This window comes from Scomber scombrus, chromosome 6 (assembly GCF_963691925.1).
Source record: "Scomber scombrus chromosome 6, fScoSco1.1, whole genome shotgun sequence".
NCBI lineage: Eukaryota > Metazoa > Chordata > Actinopteri > Scombriformes > Scombridae > Scomber > Scomber scombrus.
In genome coordinates this window covers 10,911,853-10,930,774 of record NC_084975.1, presented here as the reverse complement: position 1 = coordinate 10,930,774, position 18,922 = coordinate 10,911,853, and the positions used below count along the sequence as shown (strand labels likewise).

The following is an 18,922-nucleotide window of genomic DNA, read 5'->3' as shown; positions in this document are numbered from 1 at the left end:
TGGAAGGGAAGGGAAGGGAAGGGAAGGGAAGGGAAGGGAAGGGAAGGGAAGGGAAGGGCAGAAGGAGGACAGTAAACGAATGTCAGACTGCCCAGGCAGGGAGACAGAGTGGCAGAGTGGGTGGGCTTTGACAGACACATCTCACACAGGCTGACAGCTCCGTCAATAGCCCCAGGATGGCCGCCCTGATTGACAGCTAGCAGGTGGCGCATGAATGGAGTTGTCAGGTTGACTGTCAGTCAAAGTCACATCGCTGTGGCTACAAGGCCCCGGCTGAACAGGCACACAGCTGCCCAAGGTGATCTCTGGGTGTACAGGCAGACTGTTGGCATGGGAGGCTGAGGCAGCCGGATCATGCTAAAATTACCACGCATGGCAGTATCAGCACACAATAGCAGTGTTGATTGGGCCTATTTTACACTAGTGGACAAATCTGGTTCATACACACATGAGTGGTTCCGATAAATTTCAAAAATGTAGGGAAAAAAAGGATTTGAATGTACTATCAATGAATCTGTGCAGATTTTTTTCCATTTCCTTGGTTCCCCTTAATTGAGCATTGTTCCAGCACAAGAGCATGAAGCATAGGAGTTAATGGGCAATAATTATATGTGAGAGAGGCTTTCTCCCTGGAGTGGAATCCAGAACAAATGGAAGCTCCGATGTGCAACATTCTACTTCATTACATCTGCCGCGATTAAAGCCCGAACATCTGGCACCATATCCTGACAGATAGACAAGACTTCTGGACTGGAAGGGAAATCGAGCGATATTTACAAAAATGTAACACAGGGTATTTACTGGATGAAAGAACAAGAGCTTCGGGCAGGCACGGTACATTCTCCCTATCAGACAAGTGTTGAACTGATAGATGCATGTAAACACAAGTAAACTGTTTGGACACTTTTGACAAAATGAATGGCTCTAAAATACCCTTGCTACACTTTCACATCACAATGGACTTTATTATTATAGGCAGCTTCATTGCTACAGATAAATACATACTGTGGCTCTTCAAGTAAACACTGGAATGTACATCAAGGTTTGTTGTTAACTTTTTTTTTAAACAATCTCAATCATCCTAACCCCTCCGAGGTGAAGCTAAAACAATAATCATAACTGTCTCTATTTGCTGTTGCCATGACAACATCAAGTCCCACACAGTGATGCCATGCCAATCTGGTCTCTCACTGGTGCACGATTGTCTCCCGTGATGCTCGGGGGCAATCTTGAGGGCCTCTGGGGCGTGTGTGAGCGCCGGAGGCGGCGGTCTGGGTAAAGGCTGTTGTCAAAGGGCTTACGGTGGACACAGAGGACATGCGTCTTCAGGTTGCCCTTCTGGGAGGCGCTGTAGGGGCAGTATCTGCACTGGAATGGTTTTCGAGCTGGAAATGAAAACAAAAACAAAAATCCAGATTGAGAAGCCAAACTTAACACGAATGCTGATACAGTTTGTAGTAACTTAACCTCTGTAGGATCTGGAATGACCAATCGGTGAATGTCAAATTTGGCAATTGAATTCTAAAGTAAATCAATGAGCATCAGCTTCCATTGGATGGCTTATGAGATTATAACATTTGATAGTTTATACTGCTTGCCTGCACTCAAACTTGTCCCAAGTCTACTTTGTGAGCCAATCATATCAAAGCAAACCAGTGGATCTGGCTCTAGATAAAACTTCCCTGAATATTTCACACAGCACGGGTTCTTGTTTGTGAAATAAGGTTTGTGAAAATGATGTGATTGATTTCTATGAAAAATGTATGTTTATACTTCTGGACACTAAATATAATTCGTGGCAGGTCATTTTTCTAGTATTTTGGACCAGATGTTGGCAGGTGAGAAGATACAGTTTTGACACTGATCCTCTGACATGCCAGAAGGTGAAAGCAAATCACAGATACATTTAGAGTTTAAACAGGGTTCAAACAAGTTTGCAATTAGTAATAACATGCTGCAGTCACTGTGGATTTACAGAAAAATGTAAAAAATAAAATCTAAATTGTGAGATTGAATAAGCCTGACAATAATAATTAGCACTTTCTAACGCCACAACTTTACCAAAACCTTGTGACACCTCATGGGCTGACCGGTTTTTACAAAAAAAGGGCAGCAAGTTCTAATTCATTGTAACACATTTCCTGCTCACAACACAAACACACGCACACACACACAGACAAATAAACACACGCACAAGTGTTGAGTTGAGGAATGACAGACGTCTGCAGCTGGGAGGCGAGGCATGCCAAAACTTCCTGTCTGTCCCCCTCTTATGTAGCGGCCGCTACATAACTCCACTACAAATGCTGTGAACCTACATGACACAGCACACAGTGTACCTTTAAGATACAAACAACAAAGCATAGAGTTAATAGCTTCCAGAAGTTTATCTGACCTCAATAAAAAAATCAGTATGACACCAAAGCCTTAAGGTGTTGCTAAGATCAAAACAAAAAACTGTGCTGGGTGACTCATTTACCTTTCTACCTAGACAGCCATGTGACCTTGTTCACTGCTGTGCTATTTTTGAGATGTTACCTCATATAATGACTTTCTCTTTTCCCCTCTGTCTAACACTTCAATGTGTTTTTCTGTGATTCATAGTTACAGTAAACCATTATGTGCTGATGTCATTTGACATCACTTCCCAAAAACTGAGGGCTGTCTCAGCCTTTTCACCCCGCCCTCGCCTCTTCTTCTCTATCATGCTCCTCATCAGAGCCGAGACAGCTGCACAGAGCTGAACACTCACTTTCACATCTACATAAAAAAGGTGTTTTTTGGGGGGAAAGTGGGAAAACTCACAGAAGGTGTGAGCAATAAAAGGTAATGCTCCATCTGTTGGTGTATAATAACCTGATGGCCGTAAAGGACACACACACACACACACACACACACACACACACACACACACACACACACACTAGTCAGCGAGAGGATAAGGCCTGACACATCTGAATATCATCAGAATGGCACAGAGGGTTTTGTGTGTATGTGCATGGAGAGGAGGAGGGGAAAGCTGTCTGGAAGGAACAATAGTAAGAGAAAAGCTTTGTCAAAATCCAGGTACAGAGCAGTTTGTGGTGTGTATTCAACTCCACCTGACTCACTTCAGCTTATCCAAGCCTCAATCAATGGAAGTGGAAAAACAGGAAATGGGGGTAGACGGCAAAAGAAAAAAACAACAAAAAGAACATCTTAAAGTCACTTGTTGAAACTTTAATGCTGCTTCTGCTTTCTTTTAAAATCAAAGTTTTTAAAGTCGAAGTCTTGCTCGTACAGAACTGTAAAACTGTCATCTCACTTCAACATATTTCACATATCCACTGTGACTTGAGTGACGGAACAGATTTCCCTCAATCTTGTTAAAATCTTGCAAATGCAGTCAGATGATGTGAACAACCCTGTAGCTTATTATGCTTTCATAAAGTCAGTTAATAATAAGCCAAAAGGTCTCTCGTCTACATCAAGCAGTTGTTGCCCTGCTTGTCTTCCCTTCACTGCCTCTATCGCCTTTCTTTCTCTCCCTCCTTGTTTTCCTGGGTCTGCCGTTCTTTCTTCCCTCCCACCAGAGGAGAGGGGAGGTCCAAGAGAGGGCAACCTCCAAATAAGTTCCATTAATCACAGGCCAGAGTCTAATGTAACTAATATTTTACAATTAGAGGAGACAGCAGTGGGCTCAGAGCCATCCATCTCTTCACCACATGATCCTCCATTCATAGGCTGCTCTAGCCACAGCTTCAGACCAGCCCCACACTCGCACAAATACACACATGGTACATACACTCCTGTACACGTACACATGCACGGATACACAAATAGGCTGGACAGGAAATGAGAGGGGAGGGATTGTGTGGTGTTGAGAGAAACAGAAATGATATGCCAATAGTAAAATAAAAACAGAGTGAGTGATTACTAACTTTGACTCTGTTGAATACTAACGTTGGAATGTATTAAAGGTGAACTTCAATTTATAAAAACGAAGTCTTCTTTTTATAGTTGTAGCCATCATTATGGTGGTTCTAATAACAGTTATCACCAAATAATTAATGAGTTCTGGGAAAATGTCAACATTACCTAACAGGGCAAGAAAGATGTGCGGTCATATGATACAACACATTATAAACAAGCAATACTTTATCAAGATCATCTAAACTACTTTATTTGAGAGTAAAACAGAAAGTCATTGCACAGGAAAACTACACACACTGGGCCAAAGATGAACCAAGAAGCAGGCCTATAAACTAAGATGGATAATACATTTACGACCCACCCTCACTTTTGACTTTCAAACAAATTGAGCTAATCTGAGGGTTTGTTTAAAACCGGAATGATCATTTAAAACTTGTGTTTACCTCCTTAGACGTACACATGTTAACTCGCTTTAAAATAATTTTTCTTTTTTTTAACTTTTCTTTTTGTACCAAACAAACAAACAAAATGTCATGTGTTAAGTGGGCTTTAGAGAAGCTGGTAGGTGGATTTTTTTTTAACCTTTTCACAGAGCCAAGCAAGCTACTTCCCCCTCTAGTTTCCAGTCATGCTGCTAAGCTAAGGTAACTGGCTGTAACTTAATATAAATAAAGAAAATAGCAAAAGCAGATTTCCAAACATTTTATTCCTTTCTAGGGTGTAAACCTCACTATATGTTAACATTAAACATAGATTTGTAGTAGAAGTTATGTTACATCCTTTAGTCAGTGATTTACTTATTTAAATCACAATTTTGTGCTTTTGTCTTTTTCCTGCACAGTTTGTGTTTAGACAGTTAAAACTGAGAACTTTGGCTTCTTTTGTTTGTATTTTTTGCAGTTTTCTCCTGTTATTGGTATTGACACTCAAGTATTATAGTAGTATAGAAGTATAAAAAAGCAATAAGTGAATATTTGTGTGTGTTTGCACCTGCATGCATGTATTCATGTGTGTTTGTGTGTGTGTACGGAGAGAGTGTGTTGTGTGAGATAATGACCATGATGACAGTGGCAGGGCCGACGGGGGCCAGAGGAGCTGAATGGTGACGGATGACACAGGGCTGAGCTCTGATGGCACACAGACAGTGAGTGATGACTGCACATCTTTCCCAGTGCTCCACCCTTCATTATCTCTATGGGGAGAAGCACGGCACAAAGGCAGGCCGCGCTGCCCTCTCGCTGCCCTCAAACGACATCTGCTCATGGAGACATCCGCACTACCGCTCCTCTTTCACCTCGCTGTCGCTCCATCCATCTCCATCTATGGTGATCTTTCTCTCTCTCCTTTTCTCTCCTTTTTCTCTCGCTCTCTGTCACCCTCTCCGCGGAGGGTATACAGAGGTCAGACAATGAGATAATGACTCACCCCTTTCAACCTTTCAAATCAGTGCCTTTTCTTTCTCTCTGTCTTCCGTGTTCTTTCATTCATAATCCTTTCTTTATGGATCTTCTCATATTCACTTGTTCTCATACGTCTGAAAGGCCTGATCTCATGTCAAATCATAATGGTTTGGTTAACTAGTAAACTGATTAATACTCTAAACCTCATGGTGTTACATGACTGTTACCAAACATAGTTGTCCTACTTGTGCCTGTGAAATACGAATGCATGCCGTAATACCTGGTGCAAACATTAAGAAGCGTCATGGCATCTTAGAGTGGTAAATGTTGCCATCTTGTGGTTTCATCTAAGCAGTGCAGCGATGGAAGATTCTGTTTAAACACAAGGGAGGGCTCAGTGAGACTAATGAGCATGCAGACAGGTTCAACCAGAGGTCACCATCTGGCCAATTACCACTGCTGGCACATTGGAGCCGACCTGAACTGTCATCACAAACACATCACTCCATGTCCAAACTGCCCGGCAATATGTCACCATGCCACTCGACGTGCCATACAGTATGGAGAGGATGGGGGCAACAGGAGACAGCCCCATGACAAAGCCACCTGGTCAGCACTGCAGACAGGACAGGCTGCTGGGCCACCTGCTTAGCTCAGTTTTAGAGGACACTCAACATACTCTCAATGTCAGCAACCCGTCTCAGTGTCACGTTTGACTGACAGGTGTTTATTATGTCTTTGACATCTACTTCCCCTGGGATAGAAAAAAAACAGTATGGACTATCAATCTGCAGCAAACAAAAGACAGGAGATGCTTGAAATAACTCATTGCAGCTAATGGAGCATTGATGACCAAACCAAAAAAAAAGAAAAGAAACTATGGCAATGATATGTTGTTTTTGGAAAAGAAATAGTCAATGGATTGCTGCCATTGTTCTAATATTTTTGAAGGAATTTGTAACATGAGGTTTGCTCAAAGACAAATCAAAGCTGCCAGATTTTCTAAATCCTATCCTATCCATTTTTTAAATCCAAATGGCATTAAATGCAATAAAAGCGAAGAAGAAAAATTAACAGTGTGACAGCTACGACAGGAGTTGAAGGGGAGGGGTGCTTTTCGGCATATTATAATAACCATCTGTACAATCAAATAGAAAACTACATCTTGCTGTTAGAATCATAAAGAAAGGGAACAGATGTTAATCCCTAATGGAGTTGACAGGCACTTTCCTGTCTTTCACATGAACATATTGAGTTTCTGAATAAGAGGGGGATCAGAGGGAAGGTGTATCATGTTGCACTCATAATACATGCATATCAAAGACCCCAGCTGTTGGATTCCCTCTCCTGAGAGACAGCATTATTAAATCTGCACTCAGCAAGCATATCACACCAGCACAAGAGCTTAAGCCTCTCCATCACTGGGCTCCATTGGCTTGGGCGATTTGTAACCTATCATACAAGGAGATTATATCATCCTTTAAAGTGTAGGAGTAATCAGTGCCACACACCTGTGTCTTCTTTATTCCTTATTTGAGATCAGTGATAAGATCTGGCAAGGGGGAAAAAACTTAAGTGCTATAAGAAGTGTGTTGTTCATAATTGGCATGATTCATTCGCACTCACACTCACTCCTCACACTTCCGTTGTCAGGTGATGAGGGCTGAGATACTGCCAAAAACTTTTTTTTGGATTTCTATAACAGCATCCTTGTGGCTGACAATGTCACACAAAACAAAACATTCAGACAGCCACCTATATAAAGCATTAAGTTAACCAGTTGTAATATTGTTATATTCCCCATCAAACCATTTGCAGTGATCATTTTAAGATGCTGTGGAACAGTACAAAGCACCTGAAAGAAGGTAACAAGATGAAGAACAGCCACTCTTTGTCCACTAGGTGGCAATATATACTTTCAAAACTGAAGACAGCACTGACACTACATCTTGATAATAGTGATGGCACCATTTAACATATATGGTATGTGAGATCATGATTACCTGATGCAACATCTTTCTCCAAGTTTCCTCCACCGTTCAGGGCAGCTTTTTGTGCATCTTCAGGTATGCCACTCAGGCTCCCCTGGGATCTGAGGAAGGAGAGCAGGCCGCCCTGGTGCTGGAGGGGATTGGCCTGTCCTGGAGTCAAGTTCTCCAGAGAGGAGATAGGAGAATCAGCCACAGCTCTGCCCCACTGTCCCAGCTTGTCGTGCTTCTCGCCAGGACCCTGGAAATCAGCGTTGGCCTGTCCAGCCTCCTCTGGCTCGAGGACACTGTTTTTCAGCCTCTTCCACTTGGCTGCATCGTCATTTGCGTCCTCCCTCCCTTGCTCGGACTTCTCAAATTCACCTTCATCATTGTGACCTGTGGAGCCTGCATTCGGTCTATTCATATCTTCTTCTGCTGTTTCCTGTGCCAAAAGGTCACACTGATATGCAGGCTTCACACTGAGTTCAGCTGCAGCACTGGAGTAACTTTGTAGCTGGCGGGTGATGGAAGAGGAGAGTCCATTATTGAAAGTGCCAGACATTTGCACCAGTACAGCAGGAGACATGGCTGAGTGAGACGTGACAGACTCTGGCCTGACAGACAAATCTAGAGGCTCATACTGGGACTTCCTGGTTTGACCAGATAAAGAGCTGTCCACAGCTGGATCTTTGTCAGTGAGGTCGGATTGCTTGTTGCTGAGCAGGGCATTATCATTGTGGTTCTCCAGAGCAATATAATGACCTGTAACTGGGCTCCAGTCTTCCCTGGACCTGGGTCTGAGCTTGGCGTTGGGGCTGGAGCTGCTGCTGCTGCTGGTGGGCTGCAGTGGAGAGGAGAGATCCCTGCTGCTCTGCCAGTGGGGGAAGTGGTAGCGATCCAGATGGAAACTAAGGGAGGCAGTCTGTGCAGCAGTGTAGTCACTGGAGAGTGGACACCTGTAGACTTTCTCACCTAATACAGACAATAACAAAAAGAAAAACAATACAATCCAGATCAAATTAGGAAACTATGTGTATATGAGGCATACTGAGCATTTTGTTCTGAGGAAAATATGTACCAACAATCGTTGTTTACACATGAAAAATGTTGCAATCCCACACCAGGCTGAGTTGAATGATTTAAGCGCTGCCCTGCAGTAAATCAAGCTTGTAATCAGCTTTCAGCTCCAGTGATCCATCATTTTACAGTATGGACGCCACCACCATGTGCAATAAATACACCCAAAGATGTTAACACCAAACAAGATTCTTCCAGAAATAATAAACAGTGAAATTGTAAAGCAACTAGAACAAGGCAGATGTCGCAGACAAGAACCTCATTCCATCAAAACTACTAAGTGGGTTTCCCAGTCAAAAATAACAAGGTCCAACATGTGAGCAGTTCTGATTAACCGCACCATGTACTGTAGCTGAGTTTATTTTTGCTTCATACTTGAAAAATGGCATGCCGGGAACATAATTCAAAAAGTACAAAGTGTATTATTGTGGAGAATGACAAAGGATAATTTTTCTCCTTTTAGCCAGTGCAAAAAAATCCATCTAGATACAAGACTTGATCCTGCTCACCATCACTTTTAATTGCAGGTAATATATAATGTCTTCTTCCCTCTGTTTACCTACAGTTTAATCCTTATAGCTATCACAGAAACACCCTCCAGGGTTAAACACACTCCCTGTGACCATTTTGAGTTAGTGATTGTCTGAGACCTCAGCCTTGCACTGTCTTTAAACAGCCCAGCTGTTTCGCTGCCATTCCAATTACAGTAAAAGTCATCCGACGCCATTAAGCCACAAATATTGGCAGTTTATTGCCCAACACTCTCCTGGCATTTGAAGGTCAGGTCATACATTATACTGTGTCTTTTAGGGATGTGTCTGGGATAGGGAGATAAACCCACCACCATTAATTTAATTCTATGCATATTGATGCCTTATTGTTCTTCTTTAATGGACTAATATCTGAGTTACAACAGTGATTTATCCCCGCCAGAGAAATATCAATTTCATACACCTCAAGATCTGACCCTGAGGTAATTCTCGGGGGTAAATCCAAATGTAATGATCTGTAGTTGATACTTTACTTTGTTTCCAACTTTAATAGAAAAACCCACAATTGTACGCTGAATGGTAGTAAAAGGAGGGCTGTGTTTTAATATTTCAAATGTACAAAACCATAAAATAACACCCACGTATTAATTAGATAGAACTGAATCTAATGAAATTGGAAAATCACAGCTGAAATGACAAATTTGTGTCCTTGAAGACAATCATCCCTGTTTGTACTATGTATATAGTATTTGTGTGTGCATGTGTGTGTGTGTGTGTGTGTGTGTGTGTGTGTGTGTGTGTGTGTGTGTGTGTGTGTGTGTGTGTGTGTGTGTGTGTGTGTGTGTGTGTGTGTGTGTGTGTGTGTGTGTGTGTGTGTGTGTGTGTGTGGATAAAGTGTGTTTGATTTAATGTTGCCGTACATTACATGTGCGCAGCGATGTGCGTGGGTGTGCAAGAGCGGGAAAGAGATTTCAACAGTGCCACACCCTTGTCTCCAGTAACGGACAAAAAAAAATAATAATTCCAAACAGCTTAATGGAACTCTTTCAGACACACTATATATCTCAATTATTCTGTGGCTTAAATTACGATGACATTACCGGTCAGCTCCAAATGCAGAAAACACATATATCTGACCTCATCTTTCAGCATGGACCTTCCTAAACCCATTTGCCAGCCTACATGAGAGCAGTAAAACAACACAAAGACTGAAGACTCTGCCTTTTTCTCTTCCTTTGGACGGGTGCCATCTTTGTGATTGCCTGGTTCATGCTAACTTAATCAGTTTAAGATTTACTTACAGTGCCGAGGCTCACATTATGTGAGGGGAGTAATTTTAGAGCTTAGATTTATCAACCAAAACTCCAATTACTGCATCATTACAAACCCCAGCCTCTCTCACCTAACACAGAGCATCTAATGAAGTGATGCGTATGAGTTATCCGCCCTTACTCGATGTGCAAGGCGGAGGAAAAAGGTAAATAAATAAATAAATGCCTCAAGTGAGCTGTGTCTATGGGAAAAGCATGCAGCTGGGCTTGGACAAGTGATTCATTTCATATGGAAATAGGCTTTAAGATTTACAACCATACATCACCGTCAATGCAATCACGGACTCACATACTATATGCTTACACAGGCATTTGGCAGTTATATTGTAGATATCAAAGTCTATATACAGTGGAGCTTTGGCTCTTTCTATATATGCAATCAAGCACCTGAAATGCAAAACAGTGATACATGGTGGCTGGTTTGGTTTAAGATGAAACAGAGTGAGAGCGAGAGTCACACACAAGACTGGTGAGAAAAACAGGGGCACCAGATGTTCTTTGATGTTTATAATAGCATATATTATTAATATTAATTAGACCACATAGTCAATGACGCATTTGGGACGTTTCCAAGTCAATTAAGCCAAATGGCATTCAGGAGACAGTGGAACAATATTTCAAGGCAGGTGTTCAGAACTCCCTGGGTAAATCTTTTTATCTGCATGCTAGGAAAACAAGCATTTTGAGCTTAATTTGAGCCTCATATCTGCAATAATAATTAAAAAGAGGATTAAAAGACAGAAGTGTGAGTGAGACAGGAAAGCCAACAGGTAATCAGTTTAGACAAACCAGTCAGACCAACTCTGATCTCTGAATAAGAGCTAAAATCTGTTTTTTTTCGACACAGCAACGAGTTAGATAAGGACCCACGTAGTTAAAAGATACTTTTACTGTCAGCAATCACAAAGAATAGACTGATGTAACAAGAATGTTACAAGAATGGAAGTACTATTCTGTACATCAGTCTGTTTTATGTGTTTCTGGGTAAACCACTGCTCAAACAGTCTCTCTTGGCTGTTACAGTAAAAGTAATGCAAAAGGGACAAAACGCATATGGGGACAACATCATTACATGGTGTCTGCTCATTGACCTTGAGGTTAAGAGTATTGAATGGGTCTAATTAATAACTGTCAGGGCATTTTATGTTTGTTAGGCATGTTTTTATTCGGAGCTGGAATGTAACTGGTCCTATGTAGGTCAGAGGCCTGAAGCATGCACCCTTCATTAGTTTATCATTTTAAGAGGAGTCGTTATTCTTAATCTCAGATTATAATTAAAGTCAAAGTGCATTTTCAAATCTGTCCTGATTAGATATTGAGAGAAGTAATTCGTAACACACGCCTCCCATTTAAAACCAGAGCGTGATCTCTAATTTAAGATGCTGGGTCTTTGTAGTTAAAAATCTAAATCCGGCACTGTATCTGAATGTATCAAGCAAAGGAGCCGTCTCTCACTCTGACAGCCATGACTGTACTATATTTGCTATCCATATTGAGAACATCAATAACTTCATGACCACCATAGGCTGACTATGAATAATGCAGCCAGTAATTCTGGACTAATCAATGTTCCTCAAGCTGAACATCTGGCAGTGGTAATTCTTCCTCAGCATCTCCGCTCTCCTGAATTAGAAAACACTCTCCCCCTCTCCCTCTCTCTATCCTTCCACGTCCAACCATTGAGACAGACAGACTTGATCAGTTACAACCCCCAACCTCCGAAAAAACTTATCCCTGTTATTAAACCCTCATCAAGTGGTGCGTGTTCTCCATATGTGTAGGATTTACCTATCTGTCCCGTAGCAGACCTGTGTGTTGAGCCAGGGCCAGCAGTGTGTGATTGTGTTAATTAATCTGTCATTGTGAGCGCAGGGAGCAGCTGCAGAGGTCTCTGGGATATATTGTCAGAGCTAAACAATGCGGTGCTAAGCCCCCAGAGTGAGTCTACCATTACACAGGACTAAGAACAGAGAAGAGAGGAGGAGAGGGGGAGAGAGAGCCTGCCGAATCCATCATTGACTAAAGCAATGACGCCTGACCTTTACAATGAATTAGTTTCCATGCTTAATATTGACTGAAATTAGAGTCTGATACTGAATGTGCCATCCCAGAACTGTGTGCACTCAAATCCTAAGCTAGCCAGCTATCATAAATGTTTCTGGAAGTGACACCGTATGGTCTTGGAGATAGGGGAGAAGAGGGAAAGTAAAAACAACAGAGCTTGAATATGTTTCTTAAAGAGCAACCAGAGAGGGATTTGGCCATAAAACGCAAGCATTTACATGTAAATATGCAGATACCAGTATGTGTGTACAATATGGAAACAAAACATCTAATGAGATTAGACCTGATCCATTTATCTCTGCTATACGGCCATCATTTAAGAGGATACTGGATCAAATCCCGCAAGAGCGCATCAGCAGACTTAGATGTACATAACAGCAGCGCTCGAGGAAAATAACCATAGTCACAAGCTAAGAGGAAGGAGGACAAAGTTTGGATTTATTTTTCCTCTGTTCTCTTAACATCACTGTTATAGCAGTAATTTAGGCTCATGATAACATGTTAGCAGGATGCCATGACAAGAGAGGCATTTACCCAGAGAGCCAAATCATCCAAATCACCAGGTGGAACAGAAGACTATCAATAAAAATACCAGGTGGTAGATCAAATCATAAAAATCACTGGGTGGTATATATCAAATCATTAAAAACACCAGATGGCATGCATTAACATCTTGTGCCCCCGTAGGCAAGGGGTGGGGATGTGACGGATATAAAATAGAGGGTACTAATTATCCCTACAATTCAACATGATGCCATTATCTTTAAAAGGAAGACAAAGTCCTTGTGGATGACAGTAATATCTGTGGTGGTGTTGCTGACCCCGCTCTATATGTCCACCTACACTAAGTGGGAAGAAAGATAAAGCCACAGCTGTCACTTACTGTAGCTATTATGTTTTGAAAAAAGAAAACATATATAAAAGATTATGAGATGCATTCATTTGATCCTTTGTTACATCAACATGTGATATGTGAAGCTTTTTAATGGGCTGCAATTGCTTCTGTTTGTGGGTCTGCAATAGCCTGAACTCACATAGATTATCATACTAGAAACATGCAATTCTGCTGATTAAACAGACAAAATATTAAAGGGGTACTCCAGCAATTCACTACTCAGTTTTTTAAAGTAAAGAGACTTGCCCAAGACGTTAGATAAAGAATGGTAAGAGCATCACAGCTAAGACACTTACCACGGAAACTGCAACATCCCCGGTCTGAATCCACCCCACCCCACACCCCCTCTCCCTTCCCACATTTTCAACCTGCATCTCTACTTTACTGTCAATTGCCCAAAAAATGTTTTTAAAAAGAATGGTCGAAATCAAAGCTGCAGAGCCCAAAATGTTCTGACTTTTACTTATTGAATAGGTTTAAGCTCCAAAACCCAAAACTACCCCCCCCCCCTCCCCCCAACTGAATAGTGTCATTCATTAGACCTTTCAAAGCGTCTTTCCAGAGCTACTAAAGGCATTATGAAGCTGTTTTCACTGGCCGAGTAGTATTCCTTGTATCGAGTAAACTGCATTTAATGTGTAAAAACTGTGGAATGCCCCTTTTAACAAAATCTCACAATGGCCTTTAGAAAATTAGCTTTCCTTGACTGAGTTACCTGTAGCTGGAGAAGAGGACTGTGGTTGACGTTCCAGTGCACTGCCAGACTGGGAGCTCCCTGTCTCTGTGATGATCTCTGTCCCAGGATGACTCAGGCTCCCTGGGCTGCTGGGTCTGCTGATGGTGTTGGTGTCCGGGTCACCAAGACGCACTTTCCCGTCGTCTACAGGGAGGCCCCTCTCAGGCAGGAAGGAGGGGCACTGCTGCTGCTGGTCTTTGGGATTGAACATTGGCTGTTCAACATGCAGCCCTGGTGTCATGATCTGCCAGCCTGGGTAGCTGCTGCTGTTTAATGTATCTCTGTTAGAGATGATTTTCTGCAGATATTCCAGACTAGTGGAACTCAGCGGAGGGTGCAGATGATTTAAGCCGAACAAAGATGAGCTCTCCGCATCATTCAGATGGCCCGGACCTGAGGTAATCATCCTCCCTAACATCTCCCTAACCTTCATGTCGACACCTGCTGAGGCGAGTATCTGGTGATAATCTGTCTGGTCAGCTCTCTCAGCCGATAGAAACCGGTTGTGAATGCGGGAGATGTACTGCGAGTAGAGATTGTTCTGATGGTCTTGTGTTAGATTACTCATGTTAACAGAGGTGTTGTGCTCAGTGGGGAGATTACTCTTAGAAGCCAGCTTGTTGAGGTGGACCTTCATGTGGTTCTTGAGAAACCAGGGCTCTTTAAAACGACGGCCACAGATTTGACAGCAGTGCTCAAAAGAGTCCTTGTGTTTTCTCATGTGGCCCTTGAGGAACCAGGCCTGGCTAAAGGTCTGTCCACACACCTCACAGGGGAATTCACCGGCAGGCTTCCCCTTGTCACTGGCTCCCGACGTAGGCTTCTGCCCTGGGCCTGCATCAGCAGTTATATGTGACATTTCAACATGGCCAATGAGCTCTTCCTCTTGTGAAGCGGCAAACTCACACAAGGTGCACTTGTAGGGTTTGTGCAGAATCCGGATGTGGCGCTCAAGCTCCTGCTGCTTCCTGAACTTCCCCTTACAGAAAGAACACCTGAAACCTGTGGGTTGGGGCTGGATGGGCTCATCATGGATGGTAGTCACTTCAGGGGATGTAGATGTTTGTGGCTGGCTCTCTGCAGCAACAGAGTTGTCTAAGAACTGCTTGTGTGTCTGGGGCAGTTGCGGCTTTTGAAGCTGGGTGATATTAGATGTTTGCTGAAGGCCAACGTGACCGGCACGCATGTGCCTGTCCCTTAGTATTGCCCTCTCCTCAAGCTCATGAAGCAACCTGTTCTCCTCCCTGATCCGCCCACGGCCTTTGCCCAGAATGCCTTGCTTGTGAGTACGGAGGTGTATCTTCAGGTTACCTTTCTGTGCAGCCCTGTGGTCGCAGTACGGGCACTTGAAGGGCTTCTCACCAGTGTGTGTGCGCATGTGAAGGGAAAGAATGCTATTGAAGCGGAAACGCTTTCCACACAATGGGCAAGGATACTTCCTGTTCTTGCGGTTGTCATCCTGGGAAGAATTTACCTGGGATACGATGCTTTGATTGGTAACCCTCAAGAATTGGGATAACTCTACTCTCCCATTCATACTGCTGAGAATCCTTGGATCCATGATTTGATTGGCCAGAAGCGCCATCTGGCTCCTAATTCGGTGGGTGGATGGGGTAATGAAGCTGTCCTTTCAGGGACTGGTTGTTGTTACAGTATGGTGGTCAGGGGTGTCTATCCGGGACAGTCCGGAGGTTAGCAGTGAACTGTATGCTGACTGTTTACACTTATTCAGTTGAAACAGGATGTGGATTCACGCTCATCTGATGAAATGTCTGTTTGTTGTAGCTCAGACCTACAGAAAGAACAAAGACAACACAATTCAAATTCTCCCAAAACAAAGACAGTATTCAAATACATTAATATCTAGTTAGAAAATCTCTACAATAGGTGATTAAATGTCAGTATGGTTATGTGCTGTCAATTAAAAGTGTAAATCTGTACTTTTGCAACTGTTGTATAATGCCAGTGATGCACCACAAATAGGTCAGGAAATAGTGCAAAGTAGGTTCTGACTCTTCATCCTGTCTTAAGTATACCTGTGGTTTTAGATTATTGTTGGAGACTGTGAAAATGCTGATTAAGTCTAACCACAAAGGCTTCCTCAACAAATATCTCATCTTTACTAAAGGGTAAGGTGAAAATCTTTTTCTTGATCTCATTTTGTACTGACACAATACTAAGGCAGCACAAACATCAAAGACTGTCTGCTTCTACTTGCCCTTCTTTTGCATTTCGCAAATCTCTGAAACGCTTAAAAAAAAAGATTAAAGTATGAGAGTTAAGCTTTTTCAGCAGGTCTATTGCATATTTGAATAAAACCTTTACCAGAATAATTATGTCACAGGAGTACTAAGGAAAATAAACAACTTAATGATGCAAAAATGCAAACTAAAGTTAAAGGAAAATATCCAAATGGAAAGCTAAAATATGCTTCACTTTTCCCCTGCCTCTCTTTTTTTTATTCAACTGTAGCAGAAAAACAAAGCTTCAAATTCACATTGTGCTACAATGATAGAGGTCACATAAGCGAGCCCTGCACAGCTCTAGAGCAGCACCAAAGGGCACAGAACAAAGCCGGCACTGTCCACACTGAATTAACACAGGCTTACATCATGCTGGACTGCAGCCTCAGTCAGTCATGAAAATGATGTACACAAAACCACACAGATAAAGAGCTGGCAGGCCAGAAGCAGTGGTTGGTGTGAGCAGCATGTCTGCTCTCAAAATCAATGTAACCATATGGACCTGACCTAATCATATCTGACAAGAAACAAAAGGGAGTAAATTATATGAAAATGCACCAGATCCACTTCATATTTCTTAACTTGGTATTCCTTTGTGGTCATGCCAGAACAGGGGGGGGGGGCGGGTTGTTCAGCCCACCTCCCACCCACTTTCAAGGATTACGGTAATTTGAACTATTATTGCATTTGCCTCTATTAATGTCATTACTGTACTGTAGCCTTGGCTATGTAATGTGGTACACTGTATTCAGTCTGAAGGCTGCACCCAATCAATAATGATTGATCAAACTCAAGTTCAACTGGCTTTGTGTCTGCAGCTTCTCATGAAATAACTGACTACTGCTTAACTGTGAGCAATTCACAGGCTCTCTTTTCTACCTGCTTGTCAGTTCCAGCTGTGAAGAGAGCAACCAAAACAAAACGTTATTTTAAAATCTCATAAAAGACACTCAGCACTCTGCTTAATTTAAGTGTAGAGCTCCCAAACAAAATGTCTGACAGTGAGTCTCAGCCACCTGCTGCTGCTGCTGCTGCTGTTGTTGCTGCTGGTCTATAGGTCATGAAAATGCTGTACACAAAACCACAGAGATAAAGAGGATGGCGTGTCTGCAGCTATGGCTGGTGTGTACAGCATGTCTGCTCTGAGCTGAGATCAATGTAAGGATACAGACCTGACCTAATCATATCTGACAGGAAGAAAGTGAGTGAATGATATTAGCATACACTTGATCCATTTCATATTTATTAAACTGGTATTGCTCTGATTAACTAAGCATAGCAAGAAGGCATAAAACCTTCATTGCTCGTGTGTGTGGACTCTGGTTATGTCGGAACTGGTGGAGATAGGAGCAGCGTGCAGGGCCATCAGGTGTTTTCTCTGTCAGAGTGGATTAGGCTATTTTGGTGCAGACTGAGAGAGTGCTTGAGTGTTATTAAGCATCGTGTCACAGTAGCGCCTCTTAGGTGTGGCCGCGCGTAGACAACGAAGGAGCAGGTGTGATGTAGCACAGGCAATAAAGGGGGAAAAAATTAACACATACACATTTAAACCAGCCATTAGAGCTGTGCATTCTGGATGATTTCACATCTGACAATATCAAACATAGTCAAATTTATTTTTACCGCCATCAGGTTATGGATTCTGTAAAGTATTTAATCTCCAAGAGGGTGGAGATGTAATCTTTTTACTTTGTAGCTGCTGCGTATTGTCAGCTAGGATGGATGGACAATATTGTAAATCCATAGTGAGGTGACACTGGAATGAAACACATGAATCAAATTTATAGACCAGAAGTGCATATTTCTTTTTAACAGCAGTGGCAAAGCATTAATAATCTGTTTGGTTGGTAGAGCAGAAAAATGCTATGAATGCACCATAGTTATCCCTCTGATGCAGCCTATATACTACAGGGATGTATGTAAATACTTCAAAATCACCTGAGATGATACAAGAGCATGACTTTCCAAATTCCTGGAATTCCCTGACTTTCCAGTGTGCATTTTACAACGTATTCATTATTACAGAGCAAGTTTATGTCCAGACAACCAATGCCAAGTGCCATGCACTACGCCCCCTGAGCCTCACTTCACCCACCCACCAAATCAGGCAGCAAACTATCCTGTGGACTGCCCTGTCAAAGGAGGAAGAGTCTATACAAGGAAGAGGGCACTGGTAACACAGCTGCCCACCATGACCCGTACAAAAGATAGCACCCATATACTTTCTGACAGGCAGATTAATGAAACCCTATAGGAGCTTCTCTGTAGGCCCCCCCAAAAGCCTGACGGAGACAGAATAGTCTAACCAGCACCATTCATTACTGCAGGAGTACAGAGCACAGAAAGAGCATACACAGCACTGACAAACTAGCTCCTTGTGAGTAATAGCTAAAGAACTCATAAAGGAATACATACACATTTGTTGCGGCTGCAGTAAATCTATGCCACTCCTTTCACAACTATCAAAAATCTGGCTTGGTCCCTGTAAAAATAAATCTGGCATGCATGTGGTGCAGTGGTGATGTGCGGTTATTTGGGAGTCGGCTAGTGCTAGTCCACATGTTAAGTGAAAGGAGGCTTTCGATTAATTTTGTTTGTCTCACTCAGTAATGCAGATTAGTGGCCTTGAATACAATAGGAGGGAAAATAACATACTGTCCTAAAAGCTACAAGGTATAATGTTTGCAAGACAGACTGAAAACAGCAGGATTGCTCAGTGGCGTCCAGCTGTGTATGTAGCCTTTTCCTTATTTTCTTCAAACCTTTTAAGAAAACGTTTTAAATGTCAATACTTCTAATTCAC

General features: G+C 42.4%; 1 protein-coding gene across 1 annotated transcript; it reads right to left on the bottom strand.

Annotated features, from left to right (window-relative positions):
* Positions 1-162: 162 nt before the first annotated feature.
* On the bottom strand, positions 163-18,120 carry LOC133981974 (uncharacterized). Its single transcript, XM_062420857.1, has 6 exons — positions 18,047-18,120; positions 13,856-15,465; positions 7,316-8,254; positions 3,657-3,788; positions 1,192-1,385; positions 163-357 (listed from the first exon to the last, which is right to left on the bottom strand). The coding sequence occupies exons 1-6, from the start codon at positions 18,118-18,120 to the stop codon at positions 163-165; spliced, it is 3,144 nt and encodes a 1,047-aa protein (XP_062276841.1).
* Positions 18,121-18,922: the final 802 nt, after the last annotated feature.